Here is a 27,824-nt window from a genome sequence, read left to right as displayed (position 1 = left end):
TCAGTCATTAAGCGTCTGCCTTTGGCTCAGGTCATGATCCCAGAGTCCTGGGATCAAGCCCTGCATCAGGCTCCCTGCTCAGCGGGAAGCTTGCTTCTCCCTCTCCCACTCCCCCTGCTTGTGTTCCCTCTCTCGCTGTGTCTCTGTCAAATAAATAAAATCTTAAAAAAAAAAAAAAAAACTATGCCAATATATGAATAAACAATCCACCCACCTCTTTAAAAACAATACCAAATCTTCTATAAAATTTTGGTAAAATGCATATCTACAAACTGCTTAAAATTAAATATCAATATGAAATTTGTTAACATTTTATACTGTTCATTTGTTCTAAACAGATATCATGTCCTAATTATCCATTCAAATCAAAACTGAGATAATTCAGCCAGAAAGTATATTTTAAAGCTGCTTGGGTCCTGTCCAAAGACTGGGAATAATAATATACCAAGAGAATAGGAATGTTATATAGTAGAAGGCTATAAGATCCAATTTGAAAAGAGTATAAACCTCCTCCCTAAAAGTATATTTTTAAAGAAAATTCCTGTTGTTAGATGTGGGCTAAACTCACATATTTACATATTTTAAATATATGAACTTCATTATCTTAAAGTTCATTATCAAACCTACATATGTTATGGGATTTTGTTGGTTAGTTAGTTAGTTTTGGCTGCCTTTTTCATCTTTAACTGACAGTGAGTGGAATTATTTGGAGATTCTGACTTCTGGGCATCAAGGAACTTCCATCTTCTGTAGCTAGAGAACAGATTCCTAAAAAATGTTTAAATGTAGTGGCAGTCTCCTCACTTTCATTCCGATTTTAAGATGCAAACATGTGGGTGATATACTGAAAAATTAAAATATATAAGAAAGTAGTAAGTAATTAATGACTTTTCCCTATATTCTCATATTACCTTACAAATTTAATTGGCTAGTTTTTTAATATTCATGGCCAATCTGAAACAACTTACATTTCATATATATGAGCAGTACTTGATCAATATAAAATTTTTCGCCATTTTTTATGTGTCCAAATTCAGAAAATGTCCATTGTATGCAAAATTCAAACTTCTGTAAATTACCCGAAAAAGAAGCTGGAGTTGGCTGCCACCCAAAATGTAGCTCTATTTCTGTCATTTTTCACTGTTAACAGTGTTTGTGCCATAATTACAACATATCGTTGTGTTTGGGATTTACTGTTTTGTAAAGCAGATAAAACTAGAAAAATTAATTGAATTTTGATCTTAGTTTTTAAAAATTCTTAGTAAAACTGGAAAAAAAGAAGATATATTTATGATAAGACATATAAGTCTCCTTAAAAAAAAAAAAAAAGATACATTCAAATGGGTAACAATGTCAAAAACAGTGAGAATTTGGCCTTAATCAGAAAGACTTTGGGCTTCTGCTTTTTTAATGAATGCTCATTTGCCCTTTTTGTTTTATTTTTTGATGTGCATCTTGTTTATAAATGGAGGTTTTACTTAAATTTCAAGAATCTTGACTGTAACATCATTAAATCAATTTTAGCATATAGTATCATTCATGGTCTAGGCTATTATTTATAAAAATGAGTTATATGGAAAATAGTATTAATAGGTGTTCTTTCAATATGATTTCATAGTCAAGTTAGTTTACCAGGGAGTAGGTTAAACAATTGTAAATAGATTCATTTACTTTAAATTAGTTAAGTGCATTTATATGTTAACCCTATCCTAAATCACCAAGAGAAATCATTGAGGGGAGAATGTCTGAAATCTTTCCGTTTAGACACCCTCTTTACAAGGCCCAATTATCCATGAGAAACACAGCTGTAAATTTTGCCCTAAGATTAGAATTTGGCTAACAGGAGAGGTCACTGTGAAGGGACAGAGACTTGTATAATACCGAGAGTCAGGAGGCTGGTCTCAAACCCTGGATCTGCCACTACCTTTGTCAGAAGATTTAGAGCAGCCGCCAAGAGCACAACCCACAGACCTAGACTTTCTGCATTTGAATCCTGCCACAGCCCCTCATCTGCTGTGGGACCATACAAGGCACTTGGCTCCTATACCTCCCTTTATTGAACTACAACCGGAGTCACATGAGAGGACTGAGAAGTCAATTCAGTTAATATAATCAAAGTGTTTTTGAAGAGTTACTGATAAATGGTAAGTGGTATGTAAATGTGAGCTATTTTCTACCAATGGCTTTCAAACTTTTGATCCCGACCCACAATAAGCAATTCATTTTACACAGAAACACAGTATAAACACTCAAATATACACAAACATACACATGTGAAGTAAAATAAAATAATACTTAACTGCATATACCATGCACTTTAATATTATTTATTCTCGTCTACTTACTATTCTTATCCTCTTTTTTCCTCATTCTATTCTGTTCTAACCTATTTATTAAATTCTATACAATGTTTTCTATTCTATTCTTTTCCATTCCATTAGGAAAAAGCTAGTCCTAAACCTCAGATTGCAAGACTTACTCATTTATCTATATGACCTATACGCTGATCATTAATGAAACTCTGCCTCAGTCCACCTTTCACATCAAACTTATTAGATACTTCATAAAATTTGAAAATTTTTAAAAAACTATATTCAGACTCCATTCCTGACCTGCTTAATATGGACCTCCTCATGGTCTTGGCTCCAGAATCTCTCTTGCACATAACATGCTGTAGATACCAAACAATCTAGGTTTCTAATAATTCCAAAATTGAAGAAATAAATGGGATTTAAAGAGAAGGTATCTACTTAATCTATTCTTTTTAAAGATTTCATTTGTATTTAATATATGCAGCACATACACATAAATTCTAACATACACTAATGTTTTTTGGAACTTTCTAAAGGAAAAAAAATAAATCTACTCAACAATTAGAGTGATTCTATGCCACTTTAGAAATTTTAACATTTTTAAACTCAAAATTATATAAAGTTAAAATAAAAGCTAAAATCAAGTCAAAGTTGGGATTATGTAGTTTATATTATCTGTAGGGATTATGTAGTTTATATTATCTGTATCATTTTTCTATTCTTAATTGGCATAGACAAGTATGTGTCAAGCCTTTTTAAATACTTAAAACATTCTTATATCTATATCTACAATTTTATGTACTATAGAACAGATAAGAAGACTAGCTGTAATTCTACCTCCATTCTTCCCAGAATTTGGTGACACAACAAATGACATCTCATACACCCCCTGGAGTAATCATGATATATGTCTATAGAGTATAATAATAATATTTATGTTATATAAATATATAAAACCAGTGCAAACATCCAAAAACCCATTTCAAGTTTGAAGTATCTTATCATCAGAATTTCTGTAGCTTACATAATTTAGAACATACTTATAAATCCTATAATGTATATGTACAATTAAAATTGTTTTATAAAATATTAAATATCATCTATAAAAACATTGATTCTTGGTGGATATTTGGAAATCAGAATGAGGATTTTATAACATGAATGCTTTTGTGAAAAATATTTATTTCACTTGTCAATGTGCACTTCTAACAATAGATCTTTTGACATTCTATTCGATTTCCAAATCCTTTCAATGGTAGTTAGAAAGAAATCTTATAGGGATGCCTGGGTGGCTCAGTCGGTTAAGTGTCTGTCTTCAGCTCGGGTCATGATCCCAGGGTCCTGGGATCGAGTCCCACATCGGGCTCCTTGCTCAGCGGGGAGCCTGCTTCTCCCTCTCCCACTCCCCCTGCTTGTGCTCTCTCTGACAAATAAATTAATAAAATCTTAAAAAAAAAAAAAAGAAAGAAATCTCATAGTTCACAATCATCACAGAGTAGAAGAAAATTTTATTTATTATTATCTCAATATTTCAATTTTCTAAAAAAAGTCAACATTTTCTATTTTTCTATCTTTTCCATTTCTATACTCTTCTCACATGTATTTGTATTACCTTTACTCCTCCCAATGTGTCTTCAATATCCTGATATATTTCGTGTCCCAATAAATTATTTGTGACCATGTACTCTATAGGACTTTAAATATGAGACTTCCTGGCAGGCTTCCCTACTAGTATTCACGGATATAGGCAGAACCTTCTGAAAACTCCACACATCTATGTTAATTCCATTAGCAAATGGCTGGCCTGTATTAATCACAACATGCAACTTCAATTGATTAAAAAGCACTGTGAGGCAGATATATTTTTCTCTCATTCTCACAGTCTGATATTATTATCATTTCATGTGTGGTTTCCATGTTGGTGTAACAAATATTGATTTGTACCTTTTTGTATTCTACCTTTTGGTTGTTTTGTTATATTTTTAGGATCCTTCAGTGAAAGGTACTATGGTTGTCACTTGTTTGAAAGGCCCTTCTCCTCTCTCTTTGTACATTTCATTCTCTCCACAAACAGCTGCACCGCACCTGTCATTTGGAATGGCAAAGATGTCTCTGGCAGATAAGCCTATGCCTGTGGCACACAGAGTGGCTTCAAACAACTAATTAGAAGGAGCTGGGCCACAGCAAGGTTTGGTGCTGTCCATCAAACATGCAACCAGCACTGACACCATCAGAAAATCTGTCAAATGTGGTTCTTCCTGTGAATAAACCCAAGGCCACTTGTTCTGTGGTAAAGAAGAAATTGGCAGAACATGTGTAATAAAAAATAAAAGAAGGTGATGGCCATCCTTTATACAGAGTTAAGTAATTGAAAAAAAATCTTAACCTAGTGGAAAACCCAATATCTGATTTATAGCTGCTTCTGGAATAAAGAGAATCAAACTGAAAACTTCTCCATGAATCTCCAATGGAGCAATTCCCAATTGATCAAGTATATTTATTTAGCCTCTGGAAAACACTAATGTGCACTTTCTTTAATAATAGGGGGCTATCAATTATTATAAATAAAATCAGATTTGCACATTCACATACAGACGCAACCTTAACATCACATCTATTACATATATTCATTTAAAATTTATTTAAAATCTAAATCTGTAGGAATGCATCTATAAATATGCATATCTGAGTTCACAATTGTTTAGAAGTTTTTAAACCAACAATATTGAACACAAATTGAGAAACATTATATAGTCATTTTTCTTAATAATTAAAAGTGTATGTAGATATCACATTAACTGAGAATGTCAAGTTTGATAGGTATTATCATTCTGTATTTTGAACCAGGATGAAGTCTTGATCATAGAGCCAGGAAAGAGCTCTGAATTGAGAAGAGAAATAACCAGTGGAACTTTTCTCAAACCTGTGATGACTTCTTCCAACACCCAGCCTTCACACATGCAATCTTCTTGAGAAACATTCTCATTTGTCCACGACCACAGTGATCACACCACTCCCGATCATTCACCTGGTAGACTTGTCAAGACTTACATTAACATTATTATGTTTTTCCTCTACTAGGTTAAATTGGCTCCTGTTGTGTGTTCTTGAATCTTGAACATATTGTAGCACTTTTGTACTTTATGGTAACTTACTATTAAGAGTGTATCCCCTGTAATATCTGAGACACAAAGAAGCATGTGTGCCTGCTCAGCCTGATGTACTTAGCATATCACATAACACCATCTCTGATATATTTGCTGGATGAATATTTGTGGAAGGCAGGCAAGCCAGATTGTTAATTTAAGACTCATAGATTGTTTTCTGCATAATTATGGAAAAGGTCAACAAGGGGAAGATGGATAATTTGTTTTCCCTCCAAAGAACAGTCTCAACATTATGTTTATGGGCAAGAAACAAAGGAATGTCTAGCACCCAATCTCTTTATCTGGTTTAGGGAACAGTTCCATTTTAAAAATTAAATCAAACTGCATCAGAATGTAGAGATTGTAGTACAGAGTTGGTCAAATGTGTATATTTTTTTTTTTTAAGATTTTATTTATTTATTTGACAGAGGGAGACACAGCGAGAGAGGGAACACAAGCAGGGGGAGTGGGAGAGAGAGAGAAGCAGGCTTCCCGCGGAGCAGGGAGCCCGATGCGGGGCTCGATCCCAGGACCCTGGGATCATGACCTGAGCCGAAGGCAGACGCTTAACGACTGAGCCACCCAGGCGCCCCTCAAATGTGTATATTTTTATATTTCCCCACATTACTAATACCTCCTACAATTTTCAAACATAAGTTCAATAGTGTGAAATAAAACAATATTCATGTTTCTATGAAAATATCATACATAGGCATTAGACATGAATGTATGTAGTGTCTATGTACTATAATACTATAAGTGAGTTCTTAGTAATTTGTTTCAAATTATATATACTTACTTGGTAGCTAATAAGTGGTTAAAAAATTTAAAGATTTAGGGAAAATTCATCCATACATAATATAAGTTACATATAACAAATACCTATCAAGGAGAGTTTTCAACCAGTCATTAAATACTATTTATAATGGTAGTCAGCAATTGTCCCGGGATTTGTTAGAAACTGTCTGCAAGGTCAATCTTACATAAAATGGCCTGTAAGATCTTTGACTTTTCCCAGCTGGACATGTGAGAACTTAACTCTAACAAATCTGCAACCCATGATATGTATTTTGTTGTTATTTTGCCAAAGTGCAGATTTGGATCCTTTACTATAAAGGATGAAAGAGGAATAAATATTATCTAGTGAGTGAGCCAGTCTGTCATCTAGCATACTTTCTCTACTGATTATAATATATGCAAAGTTTCACAGTAAGTGACTGAGGTGTAACACAGCTTTTATCATGTTTGTTAACTTATTTCATTTTGGAGGGTAATCCTATATGTTACTGAGAATTTAAATATTTTGATATATTAGGAGTTATTCCCAAAATATATACGTATATATGTATATAATATGTGTTTGTGCATGTGTGTGTATTTTAAATATTTTTACCTTTGGGGTTTTAGAAAAGGTTGTTCTTATGAAGAAAGAAAATGAAAATAAACTGGCTTGTGAATTAATTTATTATTATTAGTGAAAATCTATTAATTTAAATTACCTGTATTACTCCCAAATATTATAACACATAAAGACTTATTGCTAAATGATTTGCCTATTATTTTAACTTAAAAGCTGGTATCAACTGTAATATCTATTCTAAGGACTGAACATGTTTATTTTATTGGAAGTTAAATGTGTTTGGGTCACACAACTGTATAAAACACCAAAAACAGGAAAATGTAAGTATGTAGTGTAATATCCATATATTAAGTTCTATTTATTTAGATCTATTTAGTTAAGGTTAATCTGTGATAGGTACAGAAAAGAAAAAAGGAAAGGAAAGACCAAGATCAAGTGAGACAAAGGCAAAAGGCTTTTCACCTTTCCCTTTTTAATAGAAAGTAACAGATAATGTTACCATTTTGCTGTTACTCCATTTGGTATTATTAATTTAAACAGGAGGGTTCTAAGCTGTAGTTACAAATATGGAGAACCCTTGTTCTCCTCGCTCTCAGTGTGCCCTTGGTTCAGTGAAATTCAAGCTCAAGGTGTACCTGTAACTTCATCTTTAAGGGTGAGAAAATTATGCTTACCCAGAAGACTGCTGTCTTAAATGAGGTTATGAGCGTGAAATGCAAGACACACAATAATAGTAACAGTATAATACATTTTAGTTCTATTCTCTTCCCACTTGCTCCTTTCACTCTCCATTTGACACATTTTTATTCTATTATATATTTCCATCAAATGACACAATTGGAATGTTCATGAAATTCCAATGATAATTTAACTTCTGTGTATCTCCTAATCCAGCAAAACCTGTGTTACAAATTTATGTAAAAGGTCAGAAACATTTCTCTTATCAAAATTGTTTTCCCAGTTTTGGTTGGGAGATTTATAGTAGTAGTCCATCCTGGGATATCTTGATCAACCATCTGCACCCATGAATTTCACACTTGCGATAACTGCCACATTTCCAAAGTCTGGCGGCTAAAATTCATACTTATTTTAAAACTCTTCCCCCAATCTCCCTAACTCTTAGAGTTAAGATTTCCATCTGACATTGATTTTCGGATTTCATTGCTACAAGGGAAAAGCCTTATCTCAAGAATTCATACACTGAACACTAGACCATTTTGTAAAAATACTTTAGCTCAAGCATCAAAAACAGTGACAGGGAACAGCTACTCATACTGAGATGCAGTCTTGTGTGAATTCCAATAACTATGAGACATTTTCCTACAGACTGCAGAATACAGACACTCAAAGCTCTATCTGCTTGCATTCTATGCTATTTCATGGGTAAAGGGAACTGAACATAATAGAAGGGAAATGACAATAAAATTTATAGATCAAAGATGTTTAGTAAAGGTAATATGCATTTATGGCATGAAAACAATGTGCACTTATTCATTTCTATGCTTCTATTTTAACCATTAAGGCACTTTGTGTATCCAATGACAGAGGCCTGCCAGGAAGAGAAAACTTAAATATGAGAGCTCGTTTATATTCCACACCTTATTTAAAATCTAATTTAAGAAAAATTTCAAATATGAACTATTTTCTCTAACATTTGCTTGGAAAATTTTTATGCAGCTTGGAGGTAGTATTAGATCACCCCAGGATCCAGAAAACCTGGATCTCATTCTAGTGCTATCACTAGCTAGCTCTGTGACCTAGAGCAAGCTCCTCCATCTTTCTTGTCCTCAAGTTATGCTTCAGTAGTATGAATATATAATCTCCATGGTCCCTGACAGCCAAATAGCCTGTGAATTTTTTTTTGACTTAGATACTATCTTAGAGCAGTTAACTTGTAGTTTCTGAAACTGTGTTGCTGTGGTAATATTCCAACTCCATTAATTACTGCCTGTGTGAATTCAAGCAACTTATGTAACCTCTGTGTCTCAGTTTCCCTAGCTGTAAAACGGGAATAATAATAATGGGGTTATTGTCAGAAGTAAATGAGCTATATTTTAATGATTCAATATGTAAGCTTTCTTATATTTTAACATACCTTAAAGCAGGATACATATTAAAGAAATCATAAATAAGCACTTACCAGAGTTTAATCAATGACATTTTTCCCAACGGTAAATGAAATTATAGCATGTGTTATACTAAGATGTTATACAGTAACATCTGAACATCTTAGATTAGACAAAGTTTGGTAATACCTATGAAATGCCTGGGGTAATGTCTGATACAAAAATTACCCAATAGCTGATACTAGCATTTCTCTGTAGGTAAGCAATAATTGTTATATCTAAGTTAAGCATGATGGGTAAAGTCTGATAATTTAAGAATGATTAAAAGCTCACTAGTCATACAGCCTTCATTCCATTTTGTATCTAAAGTCATAATAAAACTACATTCAGATTAATCAGTATCAGTTAACAAAAAGTATGACTTTCTACTTGAACAGTATAGTTTTACTTAATTAAATATTTTCTATGATTAAAAGATGTAACATGTTCTTTTTTTTTTACTTTAGTAAGGTGATTAAAGAGGGAAGGTATAAATGGTGAGAAAATTAAAAAACTTGTAATATATTTACCAGGCTTACCACATTATTCAATATAAAGGAAAAAAAATAATAACAGCATAGCACAGGAACCAACTTTGTAGGTTATAATCACCTCTCATTAATTCTCAAGAATGGTTAATACTAGGTTAATAAGGATTTTAAGGAACAGGTTACCGCAACTATCCCCTTTGTTATTGGTCTACAGATATTAAGCATTTATGCAGAAACCCTGTCTCACAAAATGCTTTACTTCCGTTTCCAAGTTGTATTTTCTAAGAAACATCAAAGATTTTCTCTCTGCCATTTAAAAAAAAAAATGTACACTTACTAAATTATAATATATTTATGATATATACTATATCATAAATATAGTATATTTATATAGTATATATAAATATTTTATATTATATATAATAAATATAGTATGTTTGTGATATATACTATATAATAAATATAGTATATTTATTTAGTATATTATGATGAAAAACAATTTAAACTCATCAAGGACAAAATGTAAATGATGACCAAATATACACATAAGAAGCTTGACATAGGCCCTGGAATACAGTAGGCAGCACAAAGGTGTCAGTTGTCAATATCATCATCTTTATTTAGTATCACAGAGCACTAGAGAGAGATAGGACCTTCAAGATGACCTAATCTGAAACCATTCAGACTGTAATGGGCCTGGAATATGATGGTAAAGTGAGAATTTGTGAGACAAAAGTTTTTTAAAATAATTTATTTTCCTTTGTTTATCAATATAACACAGTAGATTTCTTTCACCGTTCTTTGATAATTACTCATAATATAAGTCAACACGATAACTCTGAGTATCATCTTTTTCTTATCCACGTTCTCTAGCAAATAAACCCTGTACAAACTGTGTTCTTGTGCTTTGGGCCTTATAAAATATCTAACGAAGAATAAAAATATGGTTCATAGAAACTTATTTTAATTATAGCTCATTTAAATTCTCGACAAAAAAAGTAAGGAAATATTCAGGATTTCAATGGCTTTCAGAACATTCTGTGTGGGCTTTGTAAATATTTACATGGGTTTTTATATATGAATAAGATTTTATTTCTGCCATAGAGTGTTATTGTGTTATTATCGGATGAAATAAGGGTGACTCATGTGAGAAATTTTCATGTTCTACACACTTGAAATATACACAGTAATGATGAAAAATCAAAGGGTTAAATTATAGTTCTTCTTTCAACTATCAAGTGATTGAGATTTTGGAGAAAGAAAATAAAAGCAAAATAGGAAGAAGAGTATATACTATAGGTTAGAAGGATGTTTCTGAATAGTTAGATCAACACAAAGAAAAAGAAAAAATGTGAAGGAAGTATTAGGGGATAAAACTGTCCAAATTATCACTTTATCCTTTTTCCACCTTAATTAATAGCTTGTTAGAAAAGAAAGTGCTTACTCAATCAAATTTCTATTAATCAAAGTAGTTTCTCTGAACTACATTACTACTCGGAGTTTGGAGAATGATAGATTTCTTTACTTGGCAAAATCAAGTGCAAAAACCCTGTACTATTAATAATAAATCAAAATATTTTCAAAACCTTTAAGGAAATGGGGGAAAAAACCACCTTCAATGAGAAAATAGAATACATAGGAAACACTAACACTCACACATACATATATACATATACATATTATCTACCTATCTCTCCATCATCTACCTACAATCTATATAAGACTATAGAAATACATGAAACAAATATGTATGCATTAATATTAGAGTTGACTACTGAAACACAATTCCTTAAAAAATCGATTTTCTATTGTACAATGTGAACATAGTTAACACTACTAAACTGTAACTTTAAAATGATTAAAATGGTAAATTTTGTTATATGTTTTAAATCACAATTTTAATAAATTAAAAGAAAGATAACAGATTTTTGCATCCAGCCATGTTAGAATAATTGGTACTGGAATAGCCCTCCCAATATAAAAAAAAGAAAAAAGAAAAAAGAATAAAATGTAGATCTTCTACATTTTACAATGATGGACTCATTAAGAAAAAAGGAAAGTAATTTTTATTTTAAATCCAAATACACAAGGAAATAAAGGATCAAGCTGAGAAAAGGTAGAAAAAAGGGAAATGATTAATGGAAATTCCAGTTAACCTGCTCATACTGAGCAACACTGTCTTCTTTATCTTCCTTAAGTATAGGGGATGAAGCAAATCAGTCTTTCAATAGGATGTTCGTATCTTTGAGCTCAACTAATAAAAATGAATCAATTAAGAATCTTTAACTCCAAAAGAAAGTTGCTCATTACTTTCTCCAAAACTAGGTAATAATCAACACTTTGCATTAAATGACAAGAACATCATAGCTGGACTATTACCAAAGAGGAAAAATATTATTTGCCTTTTGTTCTAAAATTGTTTATTTAAGTTGTTTAAAAAAGTACTAGTACACAAATATGACCATAAAAGAGGATGGCAAAGAAAATATTTATAATAGTTAACTCAGACTATATAAATCACTAGGAAAATACAAACTGCTGAGTACTAACATGGTCTCTATAGAGATACGGCATACCTCGTAATGGCTTTCTTCATTCTCCTGAATGTGGAAACCCGCAGAGGTGGGACATTTCTGAGGAGTGACAGGAATATTGTCACTTTTGCTGTGTGAGTTACACTGAAAGAGATTACCAAATAATTGTGACAAACTACTCCACATTTAGAGTGTCTATCGAGAGACATGGTTGTTTGCTAAGAGTCTAATTAAAGGAGTACCATTTGAACTAGCAAGGGTCCACACTCATAGGAACATGCATTAATATGGAGCCTTTTCCAAAAAAAAAAGATTAAAAATGTCCCCAGGATAAACAAATTGTCAGAATGTTTTAAGTGAAACTAAAAAAAATCTCAAATGTAGTTATTTTATTTTTACTCTGTCTTTTTTTAAAGCCATATCATTATGCTTATGATTTTAGTAGCTAAATCTTACATGGTGCTATTTGTGTGAGGTATAGCTTGATACGTATCATACACATCTCAACATAGATATTATTATTATCCCCACTTACAGGTGAGGAAAACTGGGCATACAAACTATTCTTTCCAAGGTTGGTCTGCCTACCCAGGTTTCCGGGGGCACGCCTCATACCTTATCTACTACATGCACGGCCTTTATAAATGATATTTTGAAACAAACAAAGCGAAAAACTAAAAGTTTAATGTCTTGAAATATTACTTCACTTTTCTTCTGTACCAAATATCAAGTATTTTTTGAAACAGGTTCACTTGGAAAGGATGTGAATTGTGCAATATAAGACATTAAATTATGGCCTGAGCTTTCTCCATGAAAATATTAAAATGGTTGTTTTCCACATTTCTCACAAGATTTTTTATGTGAAAATAAGATATTATTCACTTCCTGTTATCCTTGCTTCTTTCTTTCCTAAATCTCTTATTAGATTCAAGGCAAGGAATATTTATAAGTATTGCCAGTTTCTTATTAAGCATAACATTGGAATTTCTAAGGCTTCTACATTAATGAAAGATATTGTAGTGCTTCCAAAAAAGTTTCACCATTGGTATATAACCTTTCCTCTCTCATAAGACTAACATATGAACATATCTGTATGACATAAGTAGGGAAGATAATATTTTTTCAAACTAGTATGGCACATTTTCAATTAACTAATGAAGTTTTACTTTCCCCATGCCAAAGAATAATCTGTTAGAAAATGACCATCAAAGACATTTTAAAAAGCAAATTGATTTTTTAGGTTAGTGTTAAGTTCAGTATATTTTCACCTCAAGACCACTATTTTATATATTTAAATGTTTTTAAAACATATTACATTCTTTTAGACTTGTTTTGAAATAATTTTAAACACAGAAAGGGGTAAAAACACTAAAAAAGAATTCTAGGATTCCCTTTATTACTATTTCAAATATATCAATCAATTATCTCATTGTTAGTTTAAGGGAAATAGCAATATGACAGACTAGGAAGGCACGACTCTCGAACCCAAACCCCTATTAGAAACCTTTCCGCATAAAAAAATTTTTTTTTGTTCCTGTCCTCTATACAAACAGTATCATTTCAACCGTGTTCAAAACTTACCTCCTCTAGGAACTTTTCATGGATAAACAAATAGCAGTGACCATTTTATCCTCTGCTTGCAACCTAAGTAACTTCTAGGTATAGTTTGCTAGGTGTAGGCTGCTCTGTCAGTTTAATTCTTGGGGTGTGCCTAGGTTTGTCTGAACAACATCACTGTTAATTATGAAGGACTATCTTCCATATTTCTCCACAGTGGTTTCCTTTGCTTTCTAAAGAAAAAACCTTCAACCTTAAAACAGTTACTGTCATCTATGATGTTTCCTTGACACTGTAATCATTCAATTCCTGTCCCTTGCCTCTCCTCATATCTATTCATGCTGATTAATCTTTTTAAAACATCTCATGTCTTATGCAGTGTTTCTCCCTAGAAACATTTCAATTCCTGTGGCCTGGCAGTGGCTCTCACCCTGGCTGTATATTAGAAACACCTGGGGAGCTTTAAAAAAAATACCATAACTGAGCCCTACCTCACACCAGATGAATTAGACCTCAGGCAAAAACATGGTTTAAATACCCAGGTAATTCTAATGTGCAGCCAGAGTTTAGAATCCCTAGGTTAACATTTCTTTGTCTGGTGCTCAGGGCAATAAAGCAAATTTTGGCCTCACTCCTCTTTTGATCTGATCTCTTGCTCTTTAGCATTTGTTCTTCCTTTTCCTTATTTAATGTCATTTGTTGGGAGTTGTTTTTTTCATGGGTTATATCATAATGCCTTTGAATGTGAAAAAAATCCTATATTTGTATAATACTTTATACCTTTACATACAAGATTTTATGTATTATCTACCAGAAACCTCTGCAGAGAGGTAGAAACATAAACCTTCTTTAACAGATGGAGAAGACAAGGTTCAGATATATTCAGTGCCCTCATGCAATGATTTGCCAAGTAAAAGCATTCCTAAGGGACAGGACTCAGGCTATTTCTCCTCTGCCATATCTCCCTTAAGGAGTTAGTTCAGGCCAACAGACACATGAAAAAGTGCTCAACATCGCTCAGCATCAGGGAAATCCAAATCAAAACCTCAATGAGATACCACCTCACAGCAGTCAGAATGGCTAAAATCAACAAGTCAGGAAATGACAGATGTTGGCGGGGATCCGGAGAAAGGGGAACCCTCCTACACTGTTGGTGGGAATGCAAGCTGGTTGCAGCCACTCTGGAAAACAGTATGGAGGTTCCTCAAAAAGTTGAAAATAGAGCTACCATACGATTCAGCAATTGCACTACTGGGTATTTACCCCAAAGATACAAATGTAGGGATCCGAAGAGGTACGTGCACCCCGATGTTTATAGCAGCAATGTCCACAATAGCCAAACTGTGGAAAGAGCCAAGATGTCCATCGACAGATGAATGGATAAAGAAGATGTGGTGTATATATACAATGGAATATTATGCAGCCATCAAAAGGAATGTGATCTTGCCATTTGCTACCTCTGAGTATCATCTTTTTCTTATCCACGTTCTCTAGCAAATAAACCCTGTACAAACTGTGTTCTTGTGCTTTGGGCCTTATAAAATATCTAACGAAGAATAAAAATATGGTTCATAGAAACTTATTTTAATTATAGCTCATTTAAATTCTCGACAAAAAAAGTAAGGAAATATTCAGGATTTCAATGGCTTTCAGAACATTCTGTGTGGGCTTTGTATATATTTACATGGGTTTTTATATATGAATAAGATTTTATTTCTGCCATAGAGTGTTATTGTGTTACTATCGGATGAAATAAGGGTGACTCATGTGAGAAATTTTCATGTTCTACACACTTGAAATATACACAGTAATGATGAAAAGTCAAAGGGTTAAATTATAGTTCTTCTTTCAACTATCAAGTGATTGAGATTTTGGAGAAAGAGAAAATAAAAGCAAAATAGGAAGAAGAATATATACTATAGGTTAGAAGGATGTTTCTGAATAGTTAGATCAACACAAAGAAAAAGGAACTGGAGGGTGTTATGCTGAGCGAAATAAGTGAATCAGAGAAAAACATGTATCATATGACCTCACTGATATGTGGAATTCTTAATCTCAGGAAACAAACTGAGGGTTGCTGGAGTGGTGGGGGGTGGGAGGGATGGGGTGGCTGGGTGATAGACATTGGGGAGGATATGTGCTATGGTGAGTGCTGTGAATTGTGTAAGACTGTTGAATCACAGATCTGTACCTCTGAAACAAATAATGCAATATATGTTAAGGAAAAAAAAAAAAGAAGATAGCAGGAGGGCAAGAATGAAGGGGGGGAAATCAGAGGGGGAGACGAACCATGAGAGACGATGGACTCTGAGAAACAAACTGAGGGTTCTAGAGGGGAGGGGTGTGGGAGGATGGGTTAGCCTGGTGATGGGTATTAAAGAGGGCACGTTCTGCATGGAGCACTGGGTGTTACGCACAAACAATGAATTATGGAACACTACATCAAAAACTAATGATGTAATGTATGGTGATTAACATAACAATAAAAATTTTTTTAAAAAGGAGTTAGTTCATTTGCTCATTCATTCACATATTCTATTCTGCTTGTTTGTTCATTTGTTTGATCATCAGATATTTACTGAGTGTGTGCTATGTGTCAGGATTTTATTGGTTCATTAAGATATGGCATTTAATATCTGTAATATTCATTCCAACAGTGAAACCATACATAGAAATAAATAACCACCATGATATGTGAAAATGCCACATGAAAATGTATGCACAGGTTGCTTAGGGACAAAGGAGATAGAATGACTAGATTCCTGGGTTTGATATGTGGGAAGAATCTGGAAAGATGGAGGGAATCATGGTTGGCACACATTCACAACAGAGCAAACCGCATGTGCAAAGTCTAGAAGACATGAATTCTTGTGACTTGGTCTGTGAGCTGCAAGGATTTTGACAGTACTTTAACCATGAAACCTGTGAGGATTGATTTAAGGATAGGGACAAGTTCATAGAGCATTAAATTTAACAGTGGATCCAAGATGAGAAGTTACAGAATCGGGCTTAACATAAGGGAGGACTACTAAATAATGGGATAAGTTCTTCACAGTGGTGCTGCCAAGGGTGAACCTGATCACCTTCCTCTCTCTCCCAAGTTCAATAAAGAAATATAAGCAAACTGGGTGTGTTTGCAATATGACTGTGACACCTGAGTAAGTCCCTCCAGCCCAACAAGATCTCAACCCTAAGCCTCTCCTGTGCCTAATTCTAGGGCAGCCTCTGTTTATAAAGCAACAAATGGCACCAAAGGAAAAGTTTAACCCACTTTTCCTTCCTCACTTTTTAAAAATCTTGAGTATTATGATGTAAATAGCCTCTGGGGATTATAAATCTATAAGCTTGAGAAAAAAAAGGAAATTTAAAAATAACTCAATCAACAATATTTTGAGATCAAATATTATAAATAGCCAAAACTTCAAGGAAATAAGTTCTTAAGTGAAGAACAATTTAATCACGATGAATCCTTTCTAACAAGTTTCTATTTCAGGGAGAGCTGTAGCCTGAAATGGAAAGAAGATTTATTATAAATGTCTCAAGATCTCACCCACTAAAATTTTTTCTTCTATTTGCCAAATTTGATATGAATAACTATATAAAGAATTATGGTTAAGATGAATTCGCTAAATCAAATTTCATATTGCAGACAAATCACTTGAGAGGTCCAGAGCTCAATAACAACAATTATATTAAATGGAAATCACTGTAAATACATTTGTTTTATATTTTAAAATCCATTTGATGTTTTCCATTACCTACGATTAATAGTCTCTATTTTTTTTTTAAGATTTTATTTATTTATTTGAGAGAGAGAGAATGAGAGAGAGAGAGCACATGAGGGGGGGGACCGTCAGAGGGAGAAGCAGACTCCCTGCCAAGCAGGGAGCCGGATGCGGGACTTGATCCAGGGACTCCAGGATCATGACCTGAGCCGAAGGCAGTCACTTAACCAACTGAGCCACCCAGGCGCCCAATAGTCTCTATTTTAATATGTGGATAAATCTTGCTTCCCCAAAACACCCACTGTAATTCTTGGGAAATTGTCATTCACTACCTACAGAAATACCTACAAAAAAAAGAGAGAGAGAGAAAGAGAGAAAGAGAGAAAGAAAGAGAAAAGAAAGGAAAGAAAGAAAGAAAGAAAGTGGAAGGAAGGAAGGAAGGAGGAAAAAAAGAAAGAAAGAAAAGAAAGAAAGAAAGAAAGAAAGAAAGAAAGAAAGAAAGAAAGAAAGAAAGAAAGAAAGAAAGAAAGAAAGAAAAAGAAAGAAAGACCTACTCAAACCTGCCTCATGGTCAGGAATATTAGCTTTTTCATTTTTGACAAATTTCTAAGAAGGGAGTTCATAGTCATGATATCAAGAGAAAAGTATCAACAGTGGCAAAAGCAACAAAAGTTTTATGAAAAGTCACATAACCATAACTAAGCCACAGCTGTTTTCTTTGCTAAAAGGGGGTTTTCACATTTTCTATCAAACTCTATAGCAACAATATGTCCTTTTATTCTACTCCTCCTCCTACCTTTTTATAAAATCAAGATTGTTTGCTAAAAAATCAATGGCACTGTTATAAGTTTTGTGCAATCATTATAGAGGGAGTAGCCTTGTATCTTTGTGCTATAGGTTTCATTAAATAATTCCATTTGTTAAAAACTCCCACTGAAAATATTATTCCTACCCTTTTTAAGAAATTCTTTTTGTGAAGAACTATAAAACATTCTTAAAACTTTTGATTAAAAAGAGCTCTAAGGTTAATAAGAAATTCGCATTTACAAAAAAGAATTTAAAGAACTGTGTGTACTTGGTGTCTTGAACTTCTCCCCATTCATTCCTTTGGAGGACCCACATGTGTCAGGTTTTCACCACCCCCATTCCACTGAACTGCTCTGTCATAACCACCAATGATTTCTACAGTAGTAACTCAAAGAGCAATTCTCAGTTCTCATCTCACTTGACACGACTGATAATTCTTTTCCTTCTGGACATTTTTATGTCACTAGCCTTCTAGGATACCACACACTTATAGTTTTCTTTTTACCCCTGTGGTCTCTTTCTGGAATCATTTAACTGTTCATGCTGTTATTGTTGTTATTAAAAAAAATAAAAAAACAAACTGCAAAATAGAGAAAATGAAATCTCAGTACTTTCTCAGAAAGTATGTTTTCTGATAATGTTCTCCACTAGTTCCTGACTCCAAGATACTTCCTAAAATAGACAAATGAACAATTTCTTATTTATTTATTTTTTAAAGATTTTATTTATTTATCTGAGAGTGAGTAAGAGAGAGAGCGAGGACAAGTGGGGAAGGTGTAGAGGGATAGGGAGAAGCAGGCACCCCGCTGAGCAGGGAGCCCGATGTGGGACTCGATCCCAGGACTCCAGGATCATGACCTGAGCTGAAGGCAGACGCTTAACCGACTGAGCCACCCAGGTGCCCCAACAATTTCTTATTTATAAGCAGACAAGGGAAGAACTCCTAGAATGTTCCTAACCATGCTTACTTCAAAGAACATATTTTAAGAGTATTTCTAGAAATTGATGAAAATAATTTAAGAGATCTGTAGTGCAGATCCTTACCATTTCTGAAACTGTGTTCCAATCACTTACTGTCCTGGAACCTACTGTGTTTCAAATCAGGAAGCTTGGAGCCTGTGTCAGCAGCCTTCTAACACCCTCTATGTATCTTCTCCATTGGCTTATTTTCCTATCATCATAAATATAATTTGAAAACAAGGCTAAAATGTTCATCAAACTGTGGTGAACACAAAGTTATTCAGCTTGGGTAATAGGTATTTTGATTTAAAATAAAAATGCATTATAATAAATTTTAAAACCAAATGCCATATAAATACCTATTCATATCATAGAAATACACATGGCCAGAATCTGTAACAATTCCAAGGTAGAGATTCCTTAAGTAAAATGAAAAACAAAGGTGGGCCATCAAAGGATTCAAAAGGAATGTCAACTATACCTTTAGTAAACAGGAATCTGTTTATTTTTTTTTTTAAATTGTTTGTTTTGCCTCTCTCTTTAAAAAAATATTATTTTTTCTTTAAAAATCAGAGACAGAAATATCACAAAATATTAGCATATGTTAACTCTGGGTACAGGGACATAGGTATTTTCCTTATTTCTTTTTACTTTTTCTAAATTTTTCAAATACCTAAATATGAATAAGCACATAGAAAAAAGGATTAGCGTGGCTTTGTTAAAAACCTCAACAAGATTCTTGATAATGGTTGTAAAACAGTTTTATAAGCCATAAAATCTTGTAATTGGGCATATTCAGAAATAAAGATACCCTGTGGATGTTAGGTACCTTCTTTTGGCTCAGGGTCAATTCTCCCCTTGTCAGTAGAAAATGTTTCTCTAGGGCGCCTGGGTGGCTCAGTTGGTTGAGCGTCTGACTTGAGCTCAGGTCTTGATATCCAGATCCTAGGATTGAGCCCCACATTGGGTTCCCCGCTTAGCCGAGAGTCTGCTCCTTCTGTCCCTTCCCCCTCCCCAATCCCTGATCTTGCTCTCTCTCTCTTTCTCTCAAATACATAAAATCTTACAAAAAAGAAAAAAAGGAAAAAAAAAAAAAGGAAATGTTTCTCTAAAGCCAGGTGAGAAACATGCTAATTTTTCCTTCTCTGGTACTACAGCATAAAGGTCTTTCTCTACTTCCTTTAAATATAGTTTTGCTTTTTTTCACTTCACGAGGGAACATGATCCTCCTATTGATAATTTATCAGAGGCATATAATACAACGCCTTCGGCATTACTAGGTATTTTATAGTATTTTAAGTGAAAATTTTAAGTGGAATAAATGAATAATGCAAGACTTTACAGTGATTTATATTCGCCTAGATTGTTTTGGTTTCTAACTCTCTGGGTGATAATTTCTTTGTAGCTGTTTTCTTTTGCTTTGTTTTTGTTTGTTTGTTTGTTTGTTTGTTTTTGTTTGGTTTTCTGCTGTTCCACAACAGACAAATTCATTGGAAATTCGTATCCCCAAATTAGCATCACGGATGCTATTACAAAAATAAGGTGCACTAGTAGCATAAATTGAGAGTACCTGTGGTGGAAACATTAAACAAAGCAGTGGTTTTAGTCTTCATGCTTTGTCTCTCCAACTGGACCCTTAGCAACTCATGGAGAGAAGTAACTTCCTCACAGTAGTATATTACCTAAGTGGATAGATCGGAAGTGACCTACTATATACATGAACAAACAGCTCCTGTTCAACGCCCAGGTCCTGCAGCATTTCCCTACCCAGGAGACTTTGCCAAGTTCACCTTTGGTTCTTCTAGGGCAGCAAACCACCTGGTAAGCAAGTTGACTAGGATCTGCTTCAGATCTCTCCGAAACAACCAATAACCCTTACCACTTTGTATAAATTTTCCTTCACCCTTCTCTCAATCACCATTCCAGACCTCCGTTCAGTCTAGAGACGCCATTTCTACTTCCTTCTTGATGACTCAAAGGTACCTCCTCTCCTCTCTTTCTCAATAGCAGTTTTTTGTTCCCTATCCCAACAAGCCTTTTCATTTTTTGATCCAGGTTTGCACAGTGACTAGCCAGATAGAGGTGGTCACTACTGTTCAAAAAACAGCAAAAAGTTGACTATCCCATGTGGGATTTTTGAGAATACAAAAGATGATTTTTTAGTCTTTTGACACATGCCATTAAATAGACCAGTTGGGTTTCTTCAATTATAGTTCCTTGTGATCAAATGAAAGTATTTCATGGGACAACTGGGTGGCTCTAGTTGGTTAAACGTCCATTTTTGGCACAGGTCATGAGGTCATGATCCCAGGGTCCTGGGATTGAGTCCTGCATTGGGTTCCTTGCTCAGCAGGGAGCCTGCTTTTCCCTCTGCCTTCTTGTGTGTTCTCTCCCTCTCTCTCTCTTACAAATAAATAAATAAAAACCTTTAAAAAAAGTATTTCTTATTGTGCATTTTGTTGTTGCAAGTAGGTCATGTTTAAAGCATTAGTAGAAACTTTACCTCAATTTACAACTTTATGATACACTAAATGAAACCCACTTGTTCCAACACAGTCAAGATACAAGGGATACTTTATAATCAAAAAAAATTCTTAACAAACTAAGTTAAAAAAAATTGGAAAAAAAAGCTTAAGAATGTGAAATTAAAGTCTGAGGAAATTCAGTAAGAGGTACAAGCCCAAGCACCAGATGAGACATTTTATTTTTTTCTTTGTTTAGGAATTTCTGTCTCATATGCTATTCCAAAATTTAATGGTCTCTATCACCGGCTGGCTGACATTTTTCAAATAATTCTAACAATTTAATAAAATGTATAGGTGCCAAGTCCCATAACCAAGAAATAGCTTTCTTTCAATGTGTTATTGCTAAGTGATATTTGAGAGCAACCTATTGCCATAAATAACTTTGGTTACTATAAAGTTTTAGCAACTCTGTATATTGTCCATTTCCTGAGAATGCTTTTTCAGTTGATTTCCCTTTTTTGCAATGGCTTGCAAGGCTTTTCCTAAGGGACTATTCATAAATGCAGAAATAGAGATAAGACAGAGAGAGATATATTCCAAAAATAATCATTTGGTTTACAAAAAAGCTGCATTAGGCTGACTTTTGTCTTCTTTTCTCAATAAAATATATAATGAGAGTGGGAAGAAAGGGAAAAATAACTTTGAAGACTCATAGAATTTTTTGATAATTCAATTAAGAGTTAAACAACAGCTCCCTATGTCAAAGTTCCCTAGCGGGTTCCCTCTAAATGTACAATAGCAGAGTAGAGCTCCTTGAACTGAACATTCAATGTGCCGAAGATTTCTCAAGGTGCTAGGGTGCTGGGTACATGGAATGAACAAAATTTTGCTAAGTAAATAAATACATAAATAAACCCATATATTTTCTCACATCTGGCTATAAATTCTTTCATGAGCAATTACTACCAAGCTCTCTAACTTAATATAGATAAACTAGATACAATTTCAAGTCATTACTCAGGAAGGAGGAGCAATGCAAAACCACCTTTATGAGGACCACAAATTGTAGCTACTCTGTACATTGCGACACTTTTCTTTAAATGCTTCCTGGATGTTATATTAGAGTTTTATGTACCTCTTTTGACCCAGTTGCTATGGGTATGCATAGAAATAAAATTCCTCAGAAAGTATACTTCAAACACTAATGTTCTCTACTTTAAAATTTCTCCATCGGTCCCCTCCTGGTATTATTACCTTACTGTAAAGCCATTTCACGAGAGCAGAATTACATTGAAAGGTTTCAAATTACAAAACGATTACATGTTATATTGCTCGAGCAAAGGCCTATTAATGCAAGTCGACACTGCACATTGGAACTTAATTATGCATTTAAATAAATGATGCAGGCAATGTAGGCCTTTGCCACTCCACATACACTTAAGAAAGATGTTAACTTCTGGCCAAACATATTTCAAGTAATACAATAACAGACGTTTTCAGCACTGGGGTTGATCAGGATTATTCATGCTCTATTTTTATTCAAGGCAATTGTTTTGGGGTTTTTTGTAGTTCACTTAAGTTTATTCCATTATTTGTTATACAAAAATCCCTGAGACAGGAGTTCTGAAAGAGAATCAAATACATAGTGCTAAAACCAACTTATTAGAAAACAACAGTATTCGTTATCAAAATGCACAGAAAAGCTACATGAGCCTGTGATGTGGCAGAGTCCAGGGACACAGTGATGGGCTTCCCGTCCCTGCAGAGGTGGCCATTTGTGAACTGCATTTACATGTGTGCACACACACACCATGATGGTAAATATATGTTTCGTGTGGGTGATTCATATATTTTTTTCATAGAGATGATTGCATATATTTATGTATGAAGGAGTATTTATTACACAGGATTACTTTAATTAATAGTACATGTACTACATTTTTCTAAAATATTTCACCCTTAACTATATGAAGTATGTGTGTGTTTGTGTGTGTGTATATTTATTTACTCACAAATTTTTTAAAGACTTTATTTACTTGCTTGACAGAGAGAAAGAGAGAGCACAAGAAGGGAGGGCAGCAGGCAGAGGGAGAGGGAGAAGCAGACTCCCCGCTGAGCTAGAAGCCTGCCATGGGGCTCCATCCCAGGACCCTGGGGTCATGGCCTGAGCCAAAGGCAGACGCTTAACTGACTGAGCCATTGAGCCACCCAGGTGCCCCTATTTATAAAATTTTAAATGTGTTATAAATAAACCACATATTATACTATACTAAATTAACGTATATAATGTCTAACACAAATGCATCTGGAGTTTAGGGTGAAATATTTCTGAAAAATAATTTTATCAAGAATTGTATTTTGAAATTTCTGTGATAAAGAGAAATTTTTAAAAATCTGGCCTGAATATAATTTCCATTAGTAAGACTATGTCCTTATATCATGAAAAATGCTTTCCAAAAATAAATATTTAACATAGTATTAGCCTTCAGTATCTGCGTGCCAGTCTTTAACAACAGGCTTCAAGTCAACCTTCAGTCAAAGAAATCGGGTAATAAATTCAGAGATTCATATCCAGAGTGCTTTATAAAGTGAATTCAAAATTCAAGGCTGTGCCGGTTATTTGAACATTATCTTTTGTAGGCAAATTCTTGAATAAGTTCAGTGGTTTATTATACTTCTCTTCCTGGAAAGTTTTCTAAAACAGACCTTGAAGCTGGAACCTATAGTATTAATAGCCTATACAGAGAGAAAAAGAGAGCGAAAACATTTGAATATGTAATTTTAAGATGTGTTTTTGTAAGATGAGTGTTTCATATTTTGATTTTAATTCACTTATGCAAATTGTACAGTATCTAAAGTTGAGTGAAAATTCCTAACTCTTTAATTAATGATTTAGAGTAAAAAGGATGTTCCAGAATACATTGGAAAGTTCCAACCGGCTCTTGGGATCTTGGATTTGACCCACAGCTCCACCACCACCTCACCATGTGTTTTTGCCTCAGTGTTTTTGTCTGTAAAACGGGAAGTTTAGGGCTTAGATCTCCTCTACCTCTCCAAGTAAAAAATGCAGTATATATGTGAGGCATTATTTGATATGTTACCCAAAACTTAAAGAAGCTTTTTTTTCCTAAATATAAATCTCTAAATTTAGATCTAAATAAAACGGTGTAAATAATTTAATTAATTAAGGAAACTGCAGGAAAGTGGAAACTTTACCACTGATTCTGTTATAAGCATTTGCTCTCATCTTGCTGATAGCTTTGAAAATGTGTGTGGCTGTACTAAAACCAAAGTAAAACTTCAACTCTCAGACTCCATAGACATCTTTTTATTCATGAAGAGAAAAAAAAAAAAAAAAACACTATCAAAGGGCTGATATTTATGGACTACACTTCTACTTTCTTTCTAGAAAAAAAAATGGTGCATTGAGTAACTTCTGAAATAGTTTAGAGTATTTAGGGCCAAATTAAAGAAACTAATCACAGTGCTCTTGGATGGAAACTCTTTAGCAAGTCTGGAATCTATCAAGCTGTGAATGTTTAAAAGGCTAGAGCATTTTTTAAATCTATTTTTAAAATTAAAGTTCTATGTATTTTAAAGAACAAAACCAAGTCACATGAGAAATGTGCTCACATTCAAGGTCTTAAAAATGGTTCATTTTACAGGTTTGGGCTGAGAATCCCTGAAAGAATGTATTTTAACAAATAAGGAAATATCTGTAGATGAAGTCACTGCTAATAGAGTCCGTCTTTTGAATTACTTTATCTCCAAGCTCCAAACTAATATAACTTCAGCAAAACCACTTTACTGTTTATCTTTAATCCTCAGGTCACAGAACTGTAACACTTAGATGACTCTCTAAAATACTACCACTTCTTTGATTTCTCCTTATGAAGTTGTTCCCTTGCTAAAGGGAGGTATGAAAATGAACAGAAATAGATTCCAGAAACATGAAAATCTATTTTGAAAATTTATAGTAATAAATATCAAGCATAACTGGGAAACATTTGTTTTCTGAGGAAGAAAATGATAAAACATACCATTGAATATTCTCTTCAAGAAGCACGTTAAATGCTATAAATTTTATGATTTTATAAATTCTTCCAAATAAACACATCCATTCAACAAATATTTCTTAATAACCTCTATGTGCCAAATACTTTTTAATGATTTGGTTAAAAGAATACAATTAAGAAATAATCCTTGTCCTCAAAGAGTTGACAGTATTTTCAATGTGGTCATTTTTATGAACTCATTTTTATGAACTCTCTATATTCCTAAATGCATTCAGCAACATATATATACATATCTCAAAATAGAAGGGAAAAGAGAATAAAAGAGAATAAAACCTGAAGAGAATAGGAATAGATGGTAGCATTTTTACAGGTTTTTTTCCTTATATGTGTTTTTTAGAAGAATACAGAAAGGCCCTTGTTAGACAATAACAAACTTTTGTCCTACAATGATACTACAATAAATATACTACAACTAAATGAGGATTAATGTTTAAGTTCATGATAGTTTTTATGAGTTGGAGGAGGGGCAATATTTAAAGGTGATTAAACAATAAATACAGAACATTTTATAAAACATTTCTCTTCATATTAATATTACTGATAACGGAGGGGCACCTGAGTAGCTCAGTTGGTTAAGTGTCTGACTCTTGGTTTTGGCTCAGTTCATGATCTCAGGGTCCTGGGATGGAGCCCCAAGGCAGGCTCTATGCTTAGTAGGGAATGTGCTTGTCCCTCTGCCCCCTCCCTTCTCATGCTTGCTCTCTCTCTCTCTCAAATAAATTAAATATTTAAAAAATAATACCGGTAACAGAAATACACTTCCAAACCAAGATAATGCATGGATAAAAATATAATTTTAGGTAAAGAGAATATATATATATATATATATATACATATATATATATAAATATCTCTTAAATTCAATACCACTGAAGCATGGCACTTTGTGATCTTGAATTAGCACTCTATCCCAAATTCAAGCTCTTCTACAAAGATTTTTTTATTCAACTTTAGATAATAAGGATCTGACAAGAATGAGTAGACTTTTTCCCTCTCCTTCAGTGAAATAACAGAGAAGATTCTGCTAGACTACACAATATCTTTTTCTTACTGTTTTGATTACCAAGAGACCTAAAATAGAGAATGAGACCACCAACGCTAATTTGTGTTGATTTTCTTACCTCACTGTGGCAAGACATTGTTTAAATTAATCTTGTAATCCATAATATCATGCAAGAATCCAAATAGCTATGGGACACTTTAAAAAACAAAATATAACTTTTTTCCAGCTTCTAAGAGGTAGCGGCTTGCAGGATATGTGTCTGTGTGTGTGTGTGTGTGTGAATCTGCATGTTTGTGCATCTGTAGAGAAGCAGAAGGAAGCAACCAGATAAGGTAGCTGGTTTCTTTTGAGACTTGACATGAAAAGAAACAGGAAATCAGAGTAAATATGATTCATACTCCTGACACTGAGCTCAGTAGTTCTGAATCCCTGTTTGCCTTTCTTTTAGCCTTTGCTCTTTTGAAGTTCTATTAGGTCTCTTTTTTATTCCCCTCAGTGGCACTGAAACTCTTTTAAGAGTTGGAATCTGGGCATGAAAATTGTACTTCTAAGTAAGGATTTGTAGCAATTGCCTTCCTTTGGGTGACTTCAATATCTGATAGGCTCACTGAATCTTAGAGCTGAAAGGGATGTTAAAGATTCTTTTCTTAAACTCTATTATCAATGAGGAAATTAAGGCACAGAGATTGACTGACCCAAGTCAAATATGCAGAGGCTAAAGGGTGACATATTTTGTTCTGGATGACGAATGACATAGAGTAGAAATTATCTTAATTCCTTTTAATATAATTGAAGCAAAAAGAAATTCAGCCATATTCTCAATCCCATATTTTAAATTATAGGCTTACAGAGTTTAAAGGGACCTCTGAACCCAGCTCATTAATATTCTCACAAATTGCCCAGATCACTCTCATGAAAAAGACTAATAACAAAGACCCATCAATAGACTGAATTTAGAGTCCCTAGTTCATTCAATCCAGATGGACATTCAATTTAATAGGAAAAAAAAAAAATTCTCCCTGGAAGGGACTTCTAACCAAATCTCAAGAAACAATCTGCTTGACTCGATATTCAAATGTATTCATAAAACACATCTTTCTCAGTTCAACTTGAAATATCCCATGCTCAGATTTGGGGAGTTAATAGGGCCAGTCAGATATTCTGAAACATCAGCTAAAAAGGAGAGTCTCAAGAGTTTAAAACCAAATACTATGAAAAATACGTGTTTGAATATGGCCAGAATTGTAGGTCTAAGTATTATAACTGTATTTGTAATTTATCCA

The 27,824-nt window shown here is 33.8% G+C and overlaps 1 protein-coding gene across 6 annotated transcripts in view; it reads right to left on the bottom strand.

Moving 5' to 3' along the window:
- PCDH9 (protocadherin 9) overlaps window positions 1-27,824 on the bottom strand; it is a 930,050-nt gene that overhangs the window by 588,489 nt on the left and 313,737 nt on the right. For 3 of the 6 annotated variants that reach the window (XM_032402885.1, XM_032402887.1, XM_032402889.1), the window contains exon 3: window positions 11,991-12,092. The exons of the other annotated variants lie outside the window; for them this stretch is intronic. In XM_032402885.1, the coding sequence (XP_032258776.1) occupies window positions 11,991-12,092 (102 nt within the window). The remainder of the gene's footprint in view (window positions 1-11,990; window positions 12,093-27,824) is intronic. 6 annotated transcript variants of the gene reach the window in all.

The sequence above is a fragment of the Phoca vitulina genome, unplaced genomic scaffold, assembly GCF_004348235.1.
Source record: "Phoca vitulina isolate PV1807 unplaced genomic scaffold, GSC_HSeal_1.0 scaffold5, whole genome shotgun sequence".
NCBI classification, from domain to species: domain Eukaryota; kingdom Metazoa; phylum Chordata; class Mammalia; order Carnivora; family Phocidae; genus Phoca; species Phoca vitulina.
The sequence above is the reverse complement of the archived record's forward strand: the minus strand, read 5'-3'. Positions and strand labels throughout refer to the sequence as shown.